The 22,611-nt window shown below is 38.7% G+C and overlaps 1 protein-coding gene across 1 annotated transcript in view; it reads left to right on the top strand.

Moving 5' to 3' along the window:
• Positions 1-1,213: 1,213 nt before the first annotated feature.
• The window catches only part of KCNQ3 (potassium voltage-gated channel subfamily Q member 3), a gene marked incomplete at its 5' end in the record, with an annotated part of 32,235 nt that continues 10,837 nt past the window's right edge, over positions 1,214-22,611 (top strand). Inside the window, 8 exons of the mRNA XM_031552982.1 lie at positions 1,214-1,333; positions 3,080-3,206; positions 4,546-4,718; positions 6,954-7,109; positions 8,567-8,677; positions 9,636-9,731; positions 10,990-11,084; positions 12,724-12,750. Of these exons, the coding sequence (XP_031408842.1) occupies positions 1,214-1,333; positions 3,080-3,206; positions 4,546-4,718; positions 6,954-7,109; positions 8,567-8,677; positions 9,636-9,731; positions 10,990-11,084; positions 12,724-12,750 (905 nt within the window). The remainder of the gene's footprint in view (positions 1,334-3,079; positions 3,207-4,545; positions 4,719-6,953; positions 7,110-8,566; positions 8,678-9,635; positions 9,732-10,989; positions 11,085-12,723; positions 12,751-22,611) is intronic.

Here is a 22,611-nt window from a genome sequence, read left to right as displayed (position 1 = left end):
CCATATTTCCCCACACACAAAAGAAATGTCCAGGACAGGTTAGAAGAAACATATCTAAACTGAGCCTCCGTGGTCATCATTCTCCCTGCCTCCACATGTAGACTGGACTCTGTCCATTTCACCCAGTGAAACAAAGTGTAGCAAGACATGAAACGGCACGTCAGGTATCAGATTGAAGTTCAGAACAGGAATTCAGAACACAGTTCAAGTCTTAACAAGACTTTTTTTTTTTCTTTTTTTTTCCCCCCCTGGATGATTTCAATGCCTAATGCCTATCATTTCTTTGATGCATTCTAGCAAAAGATCCAGAGCTTTTATGGAGATGTCCTTCCCATTTATTCACTAAGCTATGAAGTATTTCCATGCCCACTGGCCCTCTGTTCCTGTGGATCCAATTTGGGAGCACATTCAAAATGCCCGTGAACTGGGTACATTAAGTACTAGAAGAGCTTACCCCACTCTGCTTCATAGCAATCACTTACAAGACTCCCTTGATTTTTTCCTACCTATTTATATGTAGAAGATTTTTAATAACTTGGACCTGGGAATAGTTTTATAAAGCAGATCAACGTGACTTCAGATTCTGAATTGGATTTACCAGCTGTGGGAATTAAATTTTCTGTCAAATCTCTGAGTTCTGGGTCTTCACAGACAATAGCACAGAGGCAATGATTTATCACATACTGGGTTTATTGGAGAGTAAAACTTTACCCTCTCTATTGTCTCTGTTTCAAGCTTTTTCATCTCTTCATCTGCATAGAAATGAGTGCAAAAAGAGAAGTGAAAAAAAAAAAAAGAAAAGCAGTGTGGTTTTCAAGGGAGAGTTTGTCCCAGTGCTGTGTTGTATTGAAGCATTTACTGTTTCTCTAGTCTCGGTATGTGCCAAGCAGATTAATTTCACTGCAACCACAGTGTCTTTTTATGAAGCACACAGAACATCAGCTTGAAATAGACCCCCTGAGCATTATATATCTTATAAATCCCTTCCTGACATGCAATTCTATCTATTTTCTTCCTGAAGAATGCAACAAAGTTAATTACCATATGTTTGTCTTGGAGTCATTTTGACGTAGTTTATTGCCATGATTTGTTAACTTCCAAGTCTCCCTTGGTCTTCCTGAGAGTCCACTCCACTGCTTACCGATCAGAAGTACCTACGTCCTGTATCTAAATAAGCAGTATCTCCCACGCAAATACAGAGCAGTAATATTCTCTTGATGTCTCCTTTTTGTTTCACTCCAGGTTTCTGATTGTTTTGGGGTGCTTGATCTTAGCTGTCCTGACAACTTTCAAGGAGTATGAAACTGTTTCAGGTGACTGGCTTCTTTTGCTGGTAAGTAGTCTGTGGCCAGGGTGTCACCCTGCTGAACAGAAATCAACTCCATCAGCAGTGATGGAAACTTGCTCTGCATGCAGTATGATTTCTTCTGTGGGTACTGGGACAGTGACTGAGCTCTTACGTATTGGAGAATTCCCAGTCCATTGTCAACATCAACTGAGTATAAAGGAAGAAAGAAAGACTACTAGCCTGAGATTTTTAAATAGTGAGTTTTCAGTATTTCCCAGCGGTTCTCCTTCTAAAGTATCAATAAATCACCTACTGATCAGAATAGAACTCAATACTTCTGAAAACTCAATTTTTGAGGATCTCTCAATAATATTGAGATTTATTCCATCATATTTTTCCATTCCCAGCTATTTTTTTTTTTTTTTATTTTAAGGAAGGTCCTTAGAATTGGTCTTAAACTTGTGTCTGATAGTAGCATAAATGAAACTGTTCAAAGCAATGTCTCTGACTATTATTCATGAAGGAGAGAAATGTACTTGGAGAAAATAAATATATTCCTTTCTCTGAGTTTCCCAGATGTATATTTTGTCAATGGATTTATCAATACTCAAGACTATTTGTGCAGGACTCCTATTTGGCAGAAGAAGAAAAAAAATAGGAAAAGCTCACTAAGTACAAGCGTGACATATTAATCATTTTATGAAAATGATCCCAACTTCCTCTTTTTCCATAACTGTCATGAAATAGAAAGTGGTCTGTCTCACTAACCCTAGTCTTGTGGAATAGAAATTCTAGGAGAACCGCATGGTACTTCCAGGATCTCAATTTCCATTTCCCTTTATACACCAGAGGCAAGTAGATGTGGACAAGAATTAAATGCCAAGAGGCTTAGAAGGGGATTTCTCCTTGCAAGTTTCTTCTTAAAAAGCAGCTGTAAGAAAACACCTTCATCTGCTAGAGAATTTGAATCTCACTTTTGTCCCTGTTACTCTGCTCTGAGCCATCTATTCACATTTGAGAAAGCCTGAGGTAATTTCTCCTGTCTCTGCTTTTACATGGCTCTCAGCAGTTTTCAGAAATGGGCAGCAGCTGGAGGTATGAGTATTAGGGAAAATCCTCCTTTTCTCTTTATCTCATATTTCCAGAGGCCCCATGATGCTCTTGTCCCATCTCCTTCAATCACTTTGGAGAATTTCTCTCCTCCTTATTTTCTTCTCATGCCTAGATGGGCTAAAAAATTCCCCAGTCATTAATCACAATAGAAAATCCCATTTTTCTTTGCAGAGAAACTGAGAGTGATGTTTTAAATTTGTCATATATATGCCTTTATACATATGCCTTAAATATTACCATATGAATACACTTGCTCCAGTCCTTGTCTCTTCAGACATGGTTCCATGAAGGAACAACTGGTACATAACCCCATTGTACTGTGCACTGGGCACTTTGCAGTCACCACATATGTGTTTTTATTTCAAAATAAAAACAGCAATGGTTTTGTTTTTTGAAATAATTGCATTTCAAGGCAAGGTAAGCACTTCCTATACACTCAGTAGGAAGAACACATCCTATACACAGATTACTTAGCAAGCTGTAAAATTATGATGTCCCTCTTTTCCTTGACTCTCATGAACCTGTGTTCTCTTCCCTGTTTTCTTCCTCTCTCTTTTCTCATCCTTGTCCCCAACATTTGCACCTCAGTTTGCAACTTTGTTTGCTTCATCTATTGCTGTGCATCCAGGCCTACTGCAAAATTTAAATCTAACAGTCTCATTTGTGTCTTTAATACAGGAAACCTTTGCCATTTTCATCTTTGGAGCAGAGTTTGCCTTAAGAATCTGGGCTGCTGGGTGTTGCTGTCGCTACAAAGGATGGAGAGGGAGACTGAAGTTTGCCAGAAAGCCTCTGTGCATGCTGGGTAGGCACATACGTTGTACTTCTGTTTTCCTTGTTAGGTCCTTTTCCTTCTGAGCCACGTTGGGAGGATATGCAAAAACCAGTGAAAGGCAGTACAAAGAGCACCAAAGTCAGCCCAGCCTCTTGTGCTAGGAACTGTGTCATGCTTGGAGTGGTTATTTGTAATACCTGGCAATAAGAATTCATTTAAGATGTGCTTGGGTGGTTGGCCAATGAGAAAAAATTGATCCTTGTATGGTTCAAATACATTTTTCTTGTACTGAGCCCAACTGTTTTTTCTCAAGTTCATCACAAAATGTACACTATCTGTCTTCAGTTTCAAAGCCCTTCAGATCCTAGTGCTATCTTTCCCAGCCCTTTTTCATATCACGTGCTGTATCTTATTTTTATAATGCTGGTCTGTATTTACAAACAAGTATCTTTGTGATTTCTCCCATTTTATCCTTCAAGTTTGTTAGGCATTACTTACAACTAGCCTTGAAGCTACTCGTTATCCACCTTTGAATCCCCCCCAAGAACTCCTTTATCCACAAAACCAACTTGCCAACATGCAGGAGCTCATTCTGCCTGAGCACTGGTGATTCATGTTCACATTCATTCATTTTTTGATTCGTTATTGACACTAATTTGTTTTGAGAATGATTGAAAATGAGTAATTCTGAAACTCATCTGGAAACACTGTTTTTGGCTGGAAATAAAATATGAAGACAATTTTAAAAATGAGAGCCCAGATAATTTTTTTTAACTCCTTTGGTACCAGTTGTATGAATTGACAAGTGAGGTGAATCAAGGGGAAGGGGTTGGGGGAGGGGGAGAAAAACAGAAAAAAAAACAGGCAAACCAGAGCAACCAACAAGAAGATGCAGTGTGATGATTGTGCCAGTGATTTTAATAGGAAAACTCAGCCAAAAGATCAAAAAACTAGATGTACTATATATATGTGTGTGTGTGTGTGTACATATATATGTGATGATCTGTAAGTCTGGTTCTCTATGGCCTTCTTGAGGGACATAAGAATTCAGGTTTTTGTGGTGGTTTTTTTTTGTTTGTTTGTTTTTTTTCTGTCAGCATTAGGACACTGTTTTTTGTGCATCCCTATGCTAGCTCAGCCAGTGTCTCATATATAGCGTATTGATCTGTAAATAGATTACAGGGCTCTCTGTTGAGTTCTGTGCATGACTCCGTGCTCCAGGTGCAGGTACCTGATTAATTGGCATGAGGAGGCATTTTCAGGCAGCTTTAAAATTTGCCTAGGGAAATTTGCAGCACAGCCATATGGGATTAAGAACTGAGTGATGGGGCCACTTTTGTTGGCAGGCTTTGTTCTTTTCACCTTGCAGATATCTTTGTGCTGATTGCTTCAGTGCCAGTTGTTGCTGTTGGGAACCAGGGCAATGTTCTGGCCACATCACTCAGAAGCCTTCGCTTCCTTCAGATCCTGAGGATGCTCCGAATGGACAGACGAGGTGGCACATGGAAACTTTTGGGATCAGCTATTTGTGCACATAGCAAAGTAAGTGAGGAGTTTGCAAGACTCAGCTGGGGCTGATGCAACCTGATATTGATGTGGAAGAGAGGGGACACATAAGTGCAAGAGTGCCTTAAGATTATTTCTAGCAACAGTAATCACAGAATGATAGAATCATTAAAGATGGAAAGTCCGCTAAGTTCATCTAGTCTAACCATCAACCCATCCCCACCGTGCCTACCAAACCATGTTTCTCAGTGCCACATCTACATGGCTCTTGATCACCTCCAGGGATGGTGGACTTCACCAACTTCCTGGGTTTCCTCTTTTCAACTTCATTTCCTTCTTCACACTATGAACCATTTGCACCACTTGTTTTACTCTCCCCTACTCATTAGTGATACTTGGAAGTGGCAAGAGTGAGCATCTATTCTCACAGACACTGCAATTTTGTTGTTACACAGAATGAGAGCAGGGACATCCTTTTAATAGTAAAGTACGCTGAAATCTTTGATTGAAATGCCTGTGTAGTTGCAACCTATCTTTAGTGGCTTCACAGGTTGCGTGATCACCAGATGGAGCAGGACTCCAGCGGGATGGCAAAAGACTGGCTGGTAGAAATGTCATTTTGTCATTTCAGAGGGAGCTGCTGGTAGAACTCCTCTTTGGAAGCATGGGTCAGACAATACAGTGATGCACACAGTGTGAATCCAGATGGACAGAATTTCTAAAATCATCTTTTCTCAGTCTGTGTGCTATAGTCAGGCATTCTGTCTCACACCAGAAAGATACATTGTGATTTTTCATTTTCACCAAATATTATTACAAGTTAAAAACTATTTCCATAAAAAGCCTTTAGATTAGATTTCTCATATGTGCTGGGTGTAGAAAAACTGTGCTACATACTGGGTTTTTTTTTTAATCCAGGAATGACATTCCTGACATTTCGGGTTTTTTGAAAATTAAAATGCCAGCTGGCACAGCATAATTAGACTTTAATTCTTTGTAGTGGCTGATAGGGATACCCTCCTTCATTTCATACCAACTTCTGTTTCCTCCCCATAAAGCCTGCTACAAGGCAGGTGGCATATAAACACTTATGTCTAAAATGTTTCTCAGGAAACTGAGATCATGAAAGAAGTGTATGTGCTAAGGACATTGTTTAGAAATTGTTTAAGGCTTCATAGTGTGGTTTTTTTTCCCCATCATTCCACATTGATTTGCCATCACCATCTTTTGGATCTCAGGTGAGTGAGAAAGACAAAAAGAGGTTATGAGAAATTTGCTTCACTGAAAGACAGTAAAGAAACAATTTTATTAGCAAGATTCACCTACAAATTGCCATCTGCGTTTGCCCACCAGAAATCAGCCGTAAACTAAAAGAGAGGAAATTTAGATTAAAAGTTAGGAAAACTGTAGGATAGTGAGGCACTGGCACAGGCTGCCCTGAGAAGTGGATGCCCCATCCCTGGAGGTGTCCAAGGCCAGATTGGATGGGCCCTGGATAGCCTGAACTGGTGAGTAGCAACCAGCCCATGGCAGGGGGGTTGGAACTCAGTGATCTTTAAGGACCCTTCCAACTGAAGTCATTGTATGGTTCTACGAAAAAAAGGTGACATCTCAAAACTCAGTTATGAAATTCTCAGCTGCGACCCTTTCTTTGGTAAAAAACAGCAATCAGAAAATGAAAGAAATTTAAATATCGACTTTTTACTGCTTGTGAACACATTTTGCTGTTTCAGACATTGCTGAGATTGTAATTTGTGTCATTGCATCTCCCAACTGAATAGGATTTGGCACACACTCCACTGCAGGTACTCTCTCAAGCAAGCTTAGATTTTGTTTCAACACAGATATTTTTAAAGATATGTTCATGTTGCATCATTCCATGCTGAAAGCAAACCTTGAAAGCCGCTTTAATATGCCTAAAGAGAAGAAACTGCTTTCTGCAGCCTTGACTCTGTCAAGGTGAAGAGAGCAGAGCCTTTGATTTGCCTGCTAAAGCCACTCCAGCCCTGGGGCAAAAGGACTGAGAATGACTTAAGACTCAAGGTCAGGGATACAGTCCCATCATGGTGCAGCTAAGCTCTTAGATCAACTTTACTTCAACCTGGCAGCAACTTTGCCAGTAAGCGCTGAGCTAGGCTCATCGTGGAATTGTGACCAAGCTTCCAGTGACAGCTCAGCTATTGTCAGTGCTTCTCTCCTGACAATTACACTGTCACTGTGGATTTTGAGTCTGTTTTCAGCCCCTTCATTGTCCTTTTGTTTCTTTTGCAGGAACTCATCACTGCTTGGTACATTGGGTTCCTGACACTCATCCTATCTTCGTTTCTTGTTTATCTGGTTGAAAAAGATGTGCCTGAAAAGGATGCTAATGGGGTGGAGATGAAGGAAGAGTTTGAGACCTATGCAGATGCATTGTGGTGGGGGCTGGTAAGTGAATCCAAAAATTCTTTATGATCTTTTTAAAAACGTTGTATCTAATACATATTGGTGTTAGGGTCTAAATATAAGTGCTGCTAATTTTGAGTGATGGGATGCTACTGGTATAACATCACCAATAGTAAGAACACCACTAAAATCAATTATCAGAATTTATATCTCTGTAGATATCTAGTCAGGCAGAGGCTCTTAGGTACTTAAAGCCTATAGAGATACCAGTCTGTGCTCCTGAATTCTAGGAAGGCTGTTTTGGAGGAGGGTCTCTAAGTATAACTTCACTGATAGAGCATATGCATAGGGGCAGCCAAGTTCTTACAGCAGCAGTGTCCACCTAGTGAGAGCTATATCCTTCAGCAAATGACAGAAGTATAGCTGGTACAAAGTCTGTTTTGTAGACCTAGCAACACGTGGCATAGGTCTGGGCAGTATAGGTAGATGCTGATGGAAGTTAGATCTACAAGAAGCCACTGAGACCATTCTCCTGAGAATCTCTCTGGATTCATAAATAGAAGGGTAGATAGATGTCTCTGGAAAGAAATCTACGTGTTGCTTATGTCTTACATGGATTTGACAGGAATCACTCAAGAAATTCCATTGATGGTAGGATACTGATCAAGAGGGATTTTTAATATGCTTGGTCTTACATTGGTTTGCACCACTGCTCATTTTATCATGTAAAATCCTTGCCATCTTGTACAGAGAATTCATGTTTCTTTACTACCAGTAGTTTTGGGAACTGACTGTATTGTACAGAATGTGTGACTAAAATTCAGCAGCATATTTTTTTATTCAGTGCAGTTCTTGTAAATGGCAAGATATGTGGCATGGGAATTAGAACTAGATGATCTTTGAGGTCCCTTCCAACCCAAGCTATTCTATGATTCTATGATTCCTCCTTCACCCTTTCTATTGCCAACTAAAAGATGATACACAGAACTGTTGAATATTTTCATATCCTTCTTTAGTAGGAAGTTCAGGTAGGGTCTCATTTGAAGGGTCATATTTGAAAAACAAGGTTTAGCAGTTGCGTAGGAAAGGAATAAGTTTTCACAAAATTATCTTTGCTTTTTAGTGACTGGGACTTTAGGAAGAGGGAGCCCTGACTTGTTAAAGCTCTGCAAACTGAAATAGGCAAGTTGCATTCCTAACTGTGCACTGACAGTAGGCATGAGGCTTGGTCTTTGTGCCACATCTGTTCCCATTCAGTAGATGCATCCTAGAAAAGCAGCTGATTTAAGACTAAATCCATTCTTCCAGATGCAGTGCCTCTGGACTATGATATTATGAAAAAGATTGACTGGCTCATCATAAAGATTCTAAAAAGTTTTAAGAAGTTGTGTGCGAGCATCCATAGAGCTAATTGAGTGACACAGGTTTGATAGTGATATTTAAAACAGGGTTGTTGGTTTTGTTTCACTTATGGGAAGACCTGGTCATTCTGCCCACAGATCACCCTTGCTACAATTGGGTATGGTGACAAGACCCCCAAGACGTGGGAAGGACGGCTGATTGCAGCTACATTCTCACTCATTGGAGTGTCCTTCTTTGCTCTTCCTGCAGTAAGTAACTTCTTTCTCCTCCCTTAGCCACAGCCCAGAGCTGTGTGCTTGCAAAAAGAGGATAAAGTGATCAAAACTTCCAATGGAATCAAAACTTATTAATAGAAGTAATTCAGACACTTGAGCTGGTCTATATTAGTAAATAACTTTGGTCTATGCTCTGCTTCCTGAAGACAAGTAGGATGCTGCTATCAAAATCTTTTATTCCCAACTTTACATGCAAACTACTGGATATAATATGTCACCCTGATAATTTCTGAACCATGTGTCAACACTGTCTGAGACCGTTAGTTGGCTCAGGACAGAACAAGTCCATCAGGTGAATGATCTGGGCAATCACAGGACAGATCTTGAGCTTGTACTCTAGCCTGCATTAGTTTACTGGTATTGACATAGCCACACAAGACATATTTTTAAAATATTTGGGGCCTGTTGATCTAGGGTTGTGACCATTTTACTGAGCTCTAAATATTTGCAAGCCAAATATCTGTATTTGAGTGATCATCTCAGAGCACTGGCCATTCTATAACTTGAAAAGAAATACAATACCTGAACACTTCCAGCTTGGAAAGGTGCTAGGCATTCAAGAAGCTTGCTGAGAATCTAAAGATGATTTGACGTGGCTTTCATCACATGGGAGGAGCAAAGCAACCTCATCAGTGGAGCAGTGGAAAAGGCATAATGTACTGCAGAAGGGTCCTGTGTAGCCATCCTCATTCTCATCCGCAGAACAATTTCCTCTCAGAATTTCTCCACTTTTCCTGAATAAAAAATGCTTAAATTTACCCCATCTCTAGAAGTCTTAAGGCCATCTTGAATGGGACCCTGTGCAATTTGGTCTGGTAAGAGGTGTCTCTATCTACAGCACAGATTTGGACTAGATAATCCTTAAGGTCTCTCCCAGCCCAAGTAATTCCTTGATTTTATGATAAAATCTTGCATCACTCTATGTTTTCAGGGCATTCTGGGTTCAGGGTTGGCACTGAAGGTCCAGGAGCAACATCGTCAGAAACATTTTGAGAAAAGAAGAAAGCCAGCAGCTGAACTCATTCAGGTTTGCAGCCATTTCTCTCATTGGAAAAGTGTTATTTATGAAGATTTTTGCATGATGCAGCAAGGACCTCCTCTTCCCTCATCCCCAATTCTCATTTACAGGATGTAAAAAGCTGTATTTGTAAAGAAGAAAAATTTTTCACATTGAGCTATATAAGCCCATGGTCTTTGCAGTTCTTGAGGGATCTCTCAATTTCCATTATGTATTTTAGAAGAAAGGTGTCATTAGAAGAAAGACACCCATCTTCTAGCTTCTGGAAACCAACAAAATTCTATGTCAGCCTTACAAAATCACAGAAAACATGCTGTTGAGAAAATATTCTTTCCAAAATCCAGATTTTGTTAGTTTCTTTGAGGAAGAATTTTATGTGGAAACAAAGTCATGTTGTTATTAGTGTGAAAACAGCAACAGCAGTAATGCAATAGATAGTGACTAGCTCAATCTAGTCAAAATGCCTAAGTAGTATGTATGGTTTGTAAAAGCTGAAACATGCCATTGAGTCTTCTGTTATGTTATTGGACTATCAGAGGACTCAATGGGGAGAGTCATCTTAACTCACTCAGTCTTTTATTCTGACCTTTGTTATGGGTTCAGAAATCTAAGCATAAAATTACTTGTCTTGGGACTGACTAATTACTCATCATAGCTGTGGAATGCATCTTGAGTGCAGTGAAGCAAGTGATAGCATTTCCACAGAGGGATGTAGAAGCTTTCTATGATATCTCTTGGAAATGTTGGTTTTCACTACAAATGCTGTTCAGAAACAGAAGGAGTTGCAGGAATGAGCAGTGAATGGAATTTACTGCTTAAATTTACTGCATACCACTTAGGAGGCAGCAAATTTAGTCATAATATTTTTAACTGTATGCTTTGAGAATTTTGGATTGAGCTCAGCAAAATTTCCTTTGCTGGTACATTAGATAGTAACCAATTTAATCACTTCTAGAAATATTGCACGAGTTCAGCAGTCCTTGGTTCTCTTTCAGGAATATGCAACAGGAGAATAAAACCAGTTTAGTCAACTGTAATGTCTTGTTTGCACTGGTGGTACTTCCTCCTTTAATAACCTCCCCAGATCAAAAGTCAGTACTAATAATTTTGCCATATATTGCCACTCATTTGGTATGACTCGTTAGTAATTCATTTCCAGATAGTCACTCAGGTGAATCAGTATGGTATCTGAAATAATCTGGCTGTTTTCAGACCGAGGAATAGCCTTGCCTTATGCTGATTATTGTCTCACCCTTGAAATCTCCAGGCTGCCTGGAGATACTATGCTACTAACCCCAACAGAATTGATCTTGTTGCTACCTGGAGGTTTTACGAATCAATTGTATCATTTCCATTTTTCAGGTAAGTGAATTTCACACCTTTCCATCACCATTTTCTGTGAAGTTTAAGTCAGGACAGGAAGTATGGAGTTCTGTATATAATGAAGTTTTCATACGTAGCAGAGAGTTGCCAGTTACCATTTTCCTAGTTGAGAGTGAAGAAAATGCTTTTGTCTTCTGGCTCCATGGGCACATGGACAACTCCCTTTGTGTCTCTCATGTTAAGCTTGAACAAAGGAGAAGGTTGGCTTGCAATTAGCTTCCTTTTGTAAGACTTTGGAGTTTTTTGATCTGGAAATCTCAATTTCTCTGTCTGCAATTTTGATCCTGAGAAAGTCTGAGAAAGTCTGAGCCACAGGCACCTGCACTATTCACATCTTCTAGGATGCAACTGTATATTTGAAGATGGGCTGTGCTGAAAATTCTTACTTTTCCCTCTCCAGTTCAAGCAGTCTGAGAAATGTGTTATCACAGTGGTGGCCATGACACAAGAACACAATTAATACTTGTTAGATGCTTATTTTTTGGCAATACTGTGTGCTAATGGGTTTAATTCAGGGGAGGACAGTCAAGGAATGTCAAACTCTCCTGATGCTGTTCACTGAAGGTTCAAAAGAAAACTCTGTTGGTGAGTTGAGGTCATTATTTTTTTAATCCCAATTATGATCACCACTCCAGAGTTCAGTGGAAAGCATTTCATGCATAAAACATTTATAATTAATTTGTGCTTGTAAGTTAATGAGTGTCTAATATTCAAATTTTCTTGTTTCAACTTGAGGTATTAACACAAAAATGCCTATTAAATGCCTATTCCTTTAGCTATAGATTATCAGTTGCTAATAATGGGTATTAATTAACAAAGCATATCATTTCAACATTTGTTCTGGGCTTACTGTTATGCTTCATTCTGAAAACAAGTGCTCTTAACCTGTTGCTCAGCATAGATGAACTGTACTCACTGTGCTAGTATGGCAGTGCCAGCTGTTTCTTAAAACTGACTTGAAGAAACTTTTCAGTATCCTGCCTTCTCAAAGGGAAAACCATAATCAAATATTAACTCTTTCTTTGTTTTATTCAGTGTATTTTTTTAGAACTAGTCTCCCATCAGTCCCAAAGAAAATCTCTAAGAAAAAGCACAAGTGTTTAATAAGGCTCTTTCTTTCTTTTTTGTATCCCTTCTCACTCTATTCCCACATTATCCATTACACTGTGATTCCTACAGGGTTCCTTGACCTCACATTTTGTTCAGAGAACACTTCTCACGTTCACCTGAAGTCTAGACTCACTACTGTGTTTTCAAAGTTGTCCTTTGTATAAGGTTCTTCTGTGATTTAAACATAACCTGAAATTTAAGATGTGTTTTGCAAATAAGGTCCTGGGAGAGAGGGTAAGGGATTGACTTCTCATCAAAGCCTGGATTACCATTCTTAGCAACACAGATTGGTTTCAATGAACTGTTTCATTTACTTTACTTTATAACTAGCTGAAAATGTAGTGTCAAAGCTTTTAATTCTGTTGTCAGTAATGATCTGATCACAGAACAAAAAGAAGTGTAAACAATTAACAGTAGATTTACAATTTCCATTAAAAGAATCTGCTGGATTTATTGTGTAATTCTTCTTTCCTTGCTTTTTTATAATGCTTCCTCTCTTCTATAAAAGGAAAGAGCAATTGGATGGTACTGCCAGGTATGTCTCCATCATTATTAAAGTCTCCTTTTAATACATTATTGGAGAATGTGGGTTAAATGGTTCTTTGTGGATTTGTGAGCTGTTAACCAAAACATGCTACTAACACCATAGGTAGTCATTAAAAATGTTTAACCAATCCATTTCTTAATTGCTTGCTTTTTTCCCAACTTAACAACACAGCTAAAATGCTAATCGTACAATTGGAAAGTGTTGCTTGCTGATTGTCTGTAAACAGCTTTATTGTTCATTATGATTAATCACGGTCTATAGAAATTTCTCCTGATCTGCTATAGGGGCAGAGTTAAGCATTCAAGTTGTTCTGCAGTAAATGTAAAGTTCTGTCTCATGTTACTGCTCAACAGTACCGCACAGAGCAATGTTTTGATGGAAGAGATCAGGTCTGTGTCATTTCAACATATTCTCAGATTTCCTGATGATAAATATGAAGATGAAAGGCTAAGGTGGATCAATAGGATAATCAAGCTCTCTCACTTTGCTACAAAGGCTATATTAAAGTTAAGGGCTTGTTCTTACCTCTGCTGAAGTAGATGGGAAAGTTCCCAGTAACTTTTGCACTTTATAAGCAAAGAGAATGAAAGAATAATTGATCCTAATACTGGTTAGTCATTGAAGACTATGGCAGAGCAGACCCTGTTAGTGAACCTATGAGGTGTCAGACATATTTGGAAATGAATTATTCATAACCCCTCCAGCCAAATTACAGATTTGAAAGCACATAAAAGAATTCAATCTCTTAGGTCAGACACATAAAGCACTTAAATGCTAAACTACTATCAATGGATCATCCACAATGAAAGTCAATAGGTATTAAAAGATAAATAGTTCTACAAAGACTTATGATTAAGCTGTCTCCATTTTCATTCCCATTTAAAACATGGAGAAAATGAGTAAGAATTGTAGGAAAAATTGTAAACTGACAGGGAATTACAACCTCCTAGAGAAGTTCCTGTACCTGCAGTGACCGAACAATTCCTGCAGTATTTTCTGAGCTGTTCTATCGTTTAGTCCAGTAGAAGGCATTTAACATGGATGAATTGGATTAAAAACTGATAATTATGACTCTCAGCCGAGAATCTTTAAAATCGTAGTCCCATGGACCTTGTTCTAGACCTTCTATGTGTTGCTTTTATGTTGTTAGGTAAGAAACAACCTTCAGCAAAATCATCATTAATTATGTATGGGAATTTTAGCAACAATATGTTTAAAGAAATAAGCATTATTAAAAAAACAGATTGGAACTCCTCCAGGTAAACAGACAAATTGTGGTACTTGTGGAAGCATCCATGGACTTCCATAGATATGAGACTGAGCTCTAATCTGCTTGTTTTTACAGTTCCATGTCCCATCTCTCATAAAACTCTTGTTTACAGACCATGTAATTTAAATTAAAAAAAAAATATCGAATCTTCTTATGCTGATTTAGTATGGGAAGTATTAGTTGTACTGCAGTTTGTGTTGAAGGCTATATTGAATTGAATGGGCAATAAGGAAATGTTGTCCTAGTGGAAAGAACAGCCCGTCAGTGCATTCAGTCTCCAAGGTCTTGCATAGTGGAGTACTTAATGGGCAAGTTGTAGTAATAAGTTCATTTTCTGAACTGTGGTTGACAGTTGAGAAAGAAGAATTCGTCCAAATCTTTCTCAGAAGAATCAGAAAACATAAACAGTTAATAAAATAAGAAGAACAAGAATAGATTGGGTAAATTACTGGCTGAGAATATGGTGTCAAGATCAAGACTTTGGATGCTATGATTTTGGGCAGGCCTTTGAGAGAGCAGGCATGTGGGCTTCAGACAGAATGCAATTGAGAAAATGGGACAAAAGTGTTCTGGGGAGCAATCTGGCTGGACTGGTTAGCAGAGCTTTAAACTAGATTTGATGGGGGAAGGGGATAGAGTTCCTTGTGACAGAGAGGGGCCTGGTAATGCTGCCTTTTTAGTAAACTCTGGAAATGCCTCAATTGTCTAATTGGATCTTGTAATTACTCTTCAAAGAAGACAAAATATCAGTAGTCTGGCTTAAACCTTCTTGCATCCCTCTAGAGATACCTGCACCCTCTGCTTCCCTAAAGTGCCTGTATACCAATGCACAGTACGGGAAATAAACAGGAAGAACTAGAGATCTGTATGCGATCACAGAGTCATGATCTCATCGTGATCACAGAGACATGGTAAGACAGCTCACATGACTGGAATGCTGTCATGGATGCCCATGTCCTCTTTTGTAAAGGAAGGCTGATGAGGCAGCATGGTAGAGCTCCTTATGTGAGACCAACTACAATAAATTGAGCTCCCTTTCAGGGGGAAGCAAATGGATGAAGCCAGGCTCTTCTTGATGGTGTGTTGCAGTAGGAAAAGGAGTAAAGGCCTAAAGCTTGAACATAGGAAATTCTATACTAACAAATGGAAGAACTTTACAGTAAGGGTGATGGAGCACTGCAACAGGCATCTCAGAGAGGTTGTAGAGTCTCCCTCTATGGAGATATTCAAGACCCTTTTGGACACTTATTTGTGTGACCTATAGTAGTATGCCTGCTTTAGCAGAAGGGTTGGACTCGATAATCTCTTGAGGTCCCTTCCAACCCCTGTGATTCTGTGATTCTTTGAAAATTAAAAAATGAAGCCCAGCTGTGTGAAAATGTCAGAGTTTCTTTTCTGCAACATGAAAGCTCTTTAGGAACTCCATAGAGTTGAATTCTATGACAGATCTTTCTAGAACCTCTCCTCCAAACAGGAGATGGCGGCGTAACACAAAAAAGAGCAACTCTTTGCTCTTAGAACATTTAGGAAAAACGCAGGATGAGGCAATGAGCAAAGAGCCCATTTCAGAAGTTGAATGCCAAGGCAAGTGTGCAGGGAAGGATTTGTGGTAGTAGAAAGCTAATTAAAATTTGACAACAGCCAAGGCTTTACTGAAGCTTACTTTAAGCTAGAACTAAAGATGTGAGATGATGCATTGAAGAACATGTTGACCCACGCAGTGGGCTGGATCTTGTAAGTACTGAAGAGGTTTGCAGTGTTGCTCTGTTAAGAATAGCACTTAACCTGCAAGCCCTGTACATGCCCAAAACCAAGAGTAACTGATACTGTGCTCTTCATTGCTTACTGGTGGGGAGCATGGTGACTTCATGCTGCAGATGCCACTAGCTGTTTCCTCCTTAATCATGCTTTAAGCAGCCATACCTACTGAAAAGGACCTGAGGGTGGATGGGAAGCTGGACATGAGCCAGCCATATGCCCTCACAGCCCAGAAAGCCAACCATATTCTGGGCTGCATCAAAAGAACATGGCCAGCAGAATGAGGTTATCCTGCCCTCTACTCTGCACTGGTGAGACCTCACCTGGAGTACCACATCCAGACATGGAGTCCTCAGTACAGGAAAGATGTAGATCTGTTGGAGCACATCCAGAGAAGGGCCACAGAAATGACAAAAGGGGTGGAACACTTCTCCTACAAGGACTGCCTGAAAGAGCTGGGGCTGTTCAACACGGAGAAGAGAAGGTTCCAGGGAGACCTGATAGCAGCCTTTCAGTCTCAAAAGGGGAACTACAGGAAAGAAGGGGAGAGACTCTTTAGCAGGATCTGTGATGACAGAACAAGGGGAAGTAGTTTTAAGCTTAAAGATAAGTAGATTTAGGTTACATATAAGGAAGAAGTATTTTACACTGAGGGTGGTAAGGCACTGGAACTGGTTGTCCAGAGAAGCATTGGGTGCCCTGTCCCTGGAGACTTTCAAGGCGAGGCTGGATCAGGCCCTGGGCTGCCTGCTCTAGCTGTGGTGTCCCTGTTCATTGCAGGGAGTTGGACTAGATGACCTTCAGAGGTCCCTCTCAACTCTAAGGATTCTGCAATTCTATGAAATCTCAGATAGCAGTTGTGTCTGTAGAGAAAGAATGATTTCCTGTTTCCATCTGATCTGAAGACTCCTATGCTGTTGCACTTCTGTATGTATTACAAAGGATTTTCATCTTTCTGAAAAGGAAGTTTTATGAAAAAAAATGACATTAATGTCATTTTTGTTGTGCTCTCATTCAGCTAATACTGAGGTGTCTTACATGTCTCAACCTTTGGATTGGGCTTTTGCAGAACATTGTTTATTTTGAAACAGGTGTTTGTGTTTGAGGAATTAATTGTAGCTTGATTTTTCCGCACAGTTTTTAATAGCTATTAGCACTTATTTTGATTAGTGTGTTAATTTTGAATCATGTGTATACAGGCACTTTAGTGAAGAATTTTAAAGTTTCTCCTAGGGCTTTACTCCTAGACAGGTTTTTAATTTTGGCACACAGCATTACCCAACTGTAGAACTAGACATCAGGAAAACACATTCATTGCTAGGTCAGTTATCCTGTCACTGAAAAAAAATTGTTTATCCCGGTTTCCTTATGTCTCCAAGATAAATAATATCCCTCTGCCTTTGGAAATATGTTTTGAGATCTTTAAGTGGCAGAACATTGTACTAGTCCTTCCTACTGTGTGAGTATAAGAGAATTTAATGTGGTGCATTTTAGTATTGCCAGTAGTTACAACTTAATGAAAATAAAAGCATTTTTAGCAAGGCTGGAAAATCTCACTATCAGTATTTCTTCTTAATGCAACTTCCCAAAACAGGAAGGGGAAAAAAGTCACTCTGAACTGCATACTTCATTAAATACAAATGAAAGGCTATTCCCATTCTTTTTCATAGAGCTTTTCATGAGTAATCATTAACGTCTCATCTTAATAACTTTTCTTCACTTTACAGTAATGTCATGTTTAGTAGGGAGTCATTCTTTGGATCGAGCCTCACAAGAAAACTTAGGTATATACATTCAAGTAACAATTGAGCCTTACCCTTCATATTTCTTGCATGCCATTCTCTGCCTGCAATTTCTGTTTTGACAACAGTAGTTCATCAAACCACCATGAAAAGTAAGGGAAATAAGAAAGAAACATTACTTAAATATAAAAATAAACTTGCATGACCTTGCAGATAGTTCATTGTTCTGCTGTTCTGAAAATATGGGATCTAGTCATAGCTCTGCCAATGATCTGCTTAGAAGCAAGTGCTTTTCACTGTTTTCATAGAATGAAAATGATACTAACCTACTCTGCTAAGCATCTAGAAGTCTATGGGTGAAAAATATTCTGTAAGAGCTGAAAACCATTTCTTGCGCAGCCCCAACATTGTCAGTACAAATGCATGCAAATAACTTTGCATTTAAGTTCAGCAGATCAACATACATGCATGTGTATTTATAGGTTCTGATTCAGGAAATGGAAAGTGGATGATTTTGATCATCTGAATGAAGTTAGTGACATGTTTAAACATCTTGCTGAACTGTGACTTAAGACTTGGGGCAATAACTTTATCTTCATGCAATGAAACATAGAAATAATCAGTAGCAATCCAAAATTCTGAAAGACACGTCATTGGAAATACTAAGATTTTGACTACATTGTTAAATATTTTATTTTATCCTGAACAAACATCTTCCCATCATTCAACTTTATCTTGTTCTTCTCATTTCTACTTCATTTTACAAACTTCTGTACACAATTCAGCTTTCCTAGCCTAAGCCCTTCATCTTTTGGAGAGCTGCTAGTGAAGCACTCTATTTTTCATTGGATGATTGACCCATGCAAAATATTTGAGGGACACTGATTTTTCTAGTGATTGATACATGGAGAAATGTTCACTGCAAAGTAAAGAGTGGGTCAACATCCATGTGATTTCTATTTACATTTCTGGCTGCATCCTTTGGTGAAAAATATCCATCCTGTTTTCACAAGGAATTGAACTTGGATTATTCTCCCCATGGATTGGGGTGATATTGCTTATTTTTGCCCATTTCTAATCACTTTAGGGAGGAATGAGGAAAGGGACTGAGAAAAAACTGTTAGTGTGAACAGGGACTCTTTCTCTTTCTGAAGAGTGTCAAAGATGAGTTTAAGGAAGAACTTGTGGTCATATTTCTCACCAGACAATTTGGATGGTAAGTGAGTTTGAGTTTAAAGTTAGATCTACACTTAAATACCAATAAGGACCACCAAAGGATGAGGAAATGTGTTGACTAAAATGGGACATTTTTCCCTCCCAAATCAGAAACTTGCAAATTTAGACCTTGAACTTCTAGGTGCCCAGTGGCTTTTTAAAAGAAAATATTAGTTATCAAGAAGTTACGGTCAACTATTTTGAAGTTGATCACTTTTGTGTGTTACTCTCTATAGAAACAAATGTTATTTGATTTTCTTAGAAGGATAAGCTGATTGACTAAATTTTGTAAGTACTTTGGAACAGAAAAGTCTTCTTTGTTTTATATTGTGAAAATGTGGACTCTTAGAGATCAGTTGAAAGTATTCACTGAGGGCAAGATTTTCTGCATGGCTCAGTGCTGTCTTCATATTAGTTGTATGCTAATTTCCACTGGGAAAAGCACAAAGGAGAATATTTCGGAAAATCTCATTTAGAATGTTTGATTTCTCAAAGCTCAGTTCACCTGCACAGTGATAGTACAGCTGATAATGTAGTAAAATACTGGAGTAAGCCTGACTTCCTTTTGCTTCCAGTTACTTGAGACTAGCGTAATCTAATGATCAGCTATCCTAGTGATTAGATAAACTGCAAAAATATGGAAAGATTTCCTGAATATTATTACTCTGTGTGAGGTGAAAAGGGTAAATACATGGAGTAGGACTCTGTTTTATTCATTTTTAGTATTAATTCATTATTTTTCTTCTCATACACGTACCATTTGCTTATGAAACTCCAATGTTAGGCAAAACACAGAGAGGAGAGTATCTGGCTTGCATGATGGGATGTAACTGCGTTATTTCCATGCATGACTCGGTATTTATGAATCGGTATTTCTAGTTCAGTGGTTCCCACTCTTTATTCTTAGCAAGGGTAGAACATCTGCTGCAGAAGCCAGCCATCTCTTGTATATCCCACAAGCAAATTCTTCTCCCAGATGTTCCAAAATAATTCCCTTTGCTCTACGGGAGCAAGAATCTGAGAGATGAATTGTCCTTTAGCTGTAAAGATAGTTTGTCTTCCTCCCTTTGTAGTGGTCTCTATTTGCCCTAGCATAAAGGAGTTCTCATGCTAGGACTCCACTTTGAAGATAAAAGTTTAGAGAAAACTTTTATCCCATCACAAGGGAGAGGATGCAATGGCATGCAAGACAAGAAATGGCAATGCATCCAAATCAATCAGAAAAAACACTCTGCATTTTTATCAGTATTTTTGGGATATGTTACTCCCTTGCGATTTCTGGGAGTGTATTGCAAATCAGAAATCCTGTTTTCCTGTGGGAAAGCCAAATGATGTGAAACCACTGTCCCAAAGAGAGGAAAAGCAGCTAATATCAATAAGTGGATTCTGAAAGACAAGCAGCAGTACATGAACTTGTAGGTGGGAACCACTGTCCTAGCCACTCTCATAAAGGATGATGTGATTTGCGCATGCTTCATACTCTGAGACTGAGCCATGCGCATGCTGTTTTAATGATGGGGATTGTGTCATGAGAACAAATGTTTCCTAAGTGTTTTTAAAAATCACTATGTAAGAAAAAACCCCAGCAGACCCAGATTTCATCCCCTGGAAATGAGAACACAATCCGCTTTTTCCATGATGACAGATAGCCATTTGTCTGGAAAGAAGTTTGTTAGGTTTTTTGTTTTTTTTTTTTACATATACAACATATTGTATTTTTCATGTGAAACTAAAGATTGATTTTCTGAGTATTCTACTGCTCTGGCTGCCTACATATGAGCACAATCGTCTACATTTATTGTGTAAAAATCCTGTTATAAGTGAATGTTACTTTAAGGGTTAATAATCAGCATTAAATTAATGAGAAAGGCTTCAGGTCACATAACTTCAGCTTAGGCTAGAGATCTGCATTTTAAATTAATTCTCACCTAGATCTGCCTGTAATCAATAATAACAGACAGATTTCTCCATTTGGAAAGTCATTCCAAAGTGAAACAGTTCTCTCGGCAGGTGGCTAACTTCCCACAGAGCATAAAAAGGAGTCTAAAGATCAATCTTAGGCATGATTTTAAAGAGTTAAAACAGATTGGTTAAATTCTAAACCTAAGATTCCCAAGCAACAGTCTTGAGACAATAATTTCTTCATGAACTGGCACTTATCGATGGGAAAAGTTAACTCTGGAAAGGCAATTTAGGAATAGTTTATGTTTATATTAGCTACATTAAAAGGAAAAAAAAAAAGAGGGTAACTATATATGCAGTGGAGAATATCATAGCAAATAAGTAGCCTTTTGTGCTGAATGCAAAGGACTATTTTGATCTATGAGCAGGTTATGAAGTCTTGATCACTGCTGTTCTGAAGTAAGTCCACAAAAGAAATTTCTGTCCCTGAACTGAAAAAAAATAAATAAATCTCTCCTGTATACGTTCTTTCCATATATAGTGTATAAGAGCTTGAATAAAGTTCCCAGGGATGGCTTGGAATAAAGACATCTGTCTTGCTAAGCACCGCTGCTCTCAGACGTGGCTTCTGACAACACAGATGAGCGACAGTAATGCAGAAAAGAGACCACAGATTTCTTTGTCTTAATAGAAAGCAAATCACTTGCTCAGATCCTCTACTCACCATTAGTTTAGCCTTTGGAGCACTATGTCAGATCAATCAGATCCAGAGCCCAGCCCAGAAGGAAACACTATGGAATTAACTTTTAAAATAATTCCTAAGGCTGAACATGAAACTACACTACATATTTTGTGTTAATTTGCCACAGATGTCAAAAAGTAATATTATTTTGTTACAAACAGAAAACTATTCCTTGATTTTTTCTGTGCATATTTGTCTGTACTTTGTGCATTTTTCCCCAAAGCTATTAATTCCTCAGGAAACTACGTGAGGGCAAAATCTGGGTAATTAATGCAATTCACTAAGACTATTCTAATTCTTCTCTCAGATCTGTACTTTTATCTCCTCAAATCATTGACTTCAGGCCAGGCACTGCTGATACATCAGGACTAGCTGTGCATTTCCATACTCACGCAAGTCCTTCTTAATGTTGCCACTTCCACACTTGCACACACCTATACACTTGATGTACACGTCTGAATTTAATAGGCAGCAGAAATTGCATTCATAAGTATTGCAATATTGTCAACAACAAAATTCAGAAAGTCTGAGAAAACATTCTACAAAAATGTTTGTACTTCAGTCTTTTGAGACAGGGATGTTTCACAGAATCAAAGAATTACAGGAGTTAGATCTCTGGAGATCATCTTGTTCAGCTCTCCCTTTTGGGTCAAAAGAATTATTAATACAAATCTGATAGTAAAGATGAGGGCTCCAGTAATTCATATTGGAAAACAAACAAACAAACAAACAAACAAACAAACAAAAAAAACCCATAATTGGAACAACTGTAACCTGCAGTGCTCAAATAAATTAGGAACTTTGTATGCTGTAAGTTGCAGTATTCGTACTAGAGTCAGCACTCCTATGAAAACTGCTGTTTCTTTAAATCTATTAAATTGCTATTTTAAGAACATTATTCCAAAAACTTCTGCTGCGATGGAATACTGCCACAGGCAGAGCTCTGAGGTGGAAATAGCTTCTTCTGTCAAAGAGGTGTATTGTTGATACCAGAGATCCACAGCTTCCACAAACATTGCTAGAAAACATAAAAAAATCCATCTGACCAAGATGATAACTCCTTAAACAGAGAATAAGTAGTCCTGTGAGTGAGATTCTCCAATCACAACATCTGCAGAGAAGTAACTAGCTCTGACCACTATGTCCTTGGTGGACCCTCTCCATCCTTTCTCTTCCACACCAGCATGTTCAGTGGCTTCAGCTGAACAATGTGCACAAAC

This window comes from Meleagris gallopavo, chromosome 3 (assembly GCF_000146605.3).
Source record: "Meleagris gallopavo isolate NT-WF06-2002-E0010 breed Aviagen turkey brand Nicholas breeding stock chromosome 3, Turkey_5.1, whole genome shotgun sequence".
Classification (NCBI taxonomy): domain Eukaryota; kingdom Metazoa; phylum Chordata; class Aves; order Galliformes; family Phasianidae; genus Meleagris; species Meleagris gallopavo.
This window is presented reverse-complemented; position numbering and strand designations above follow the sequence as displayed.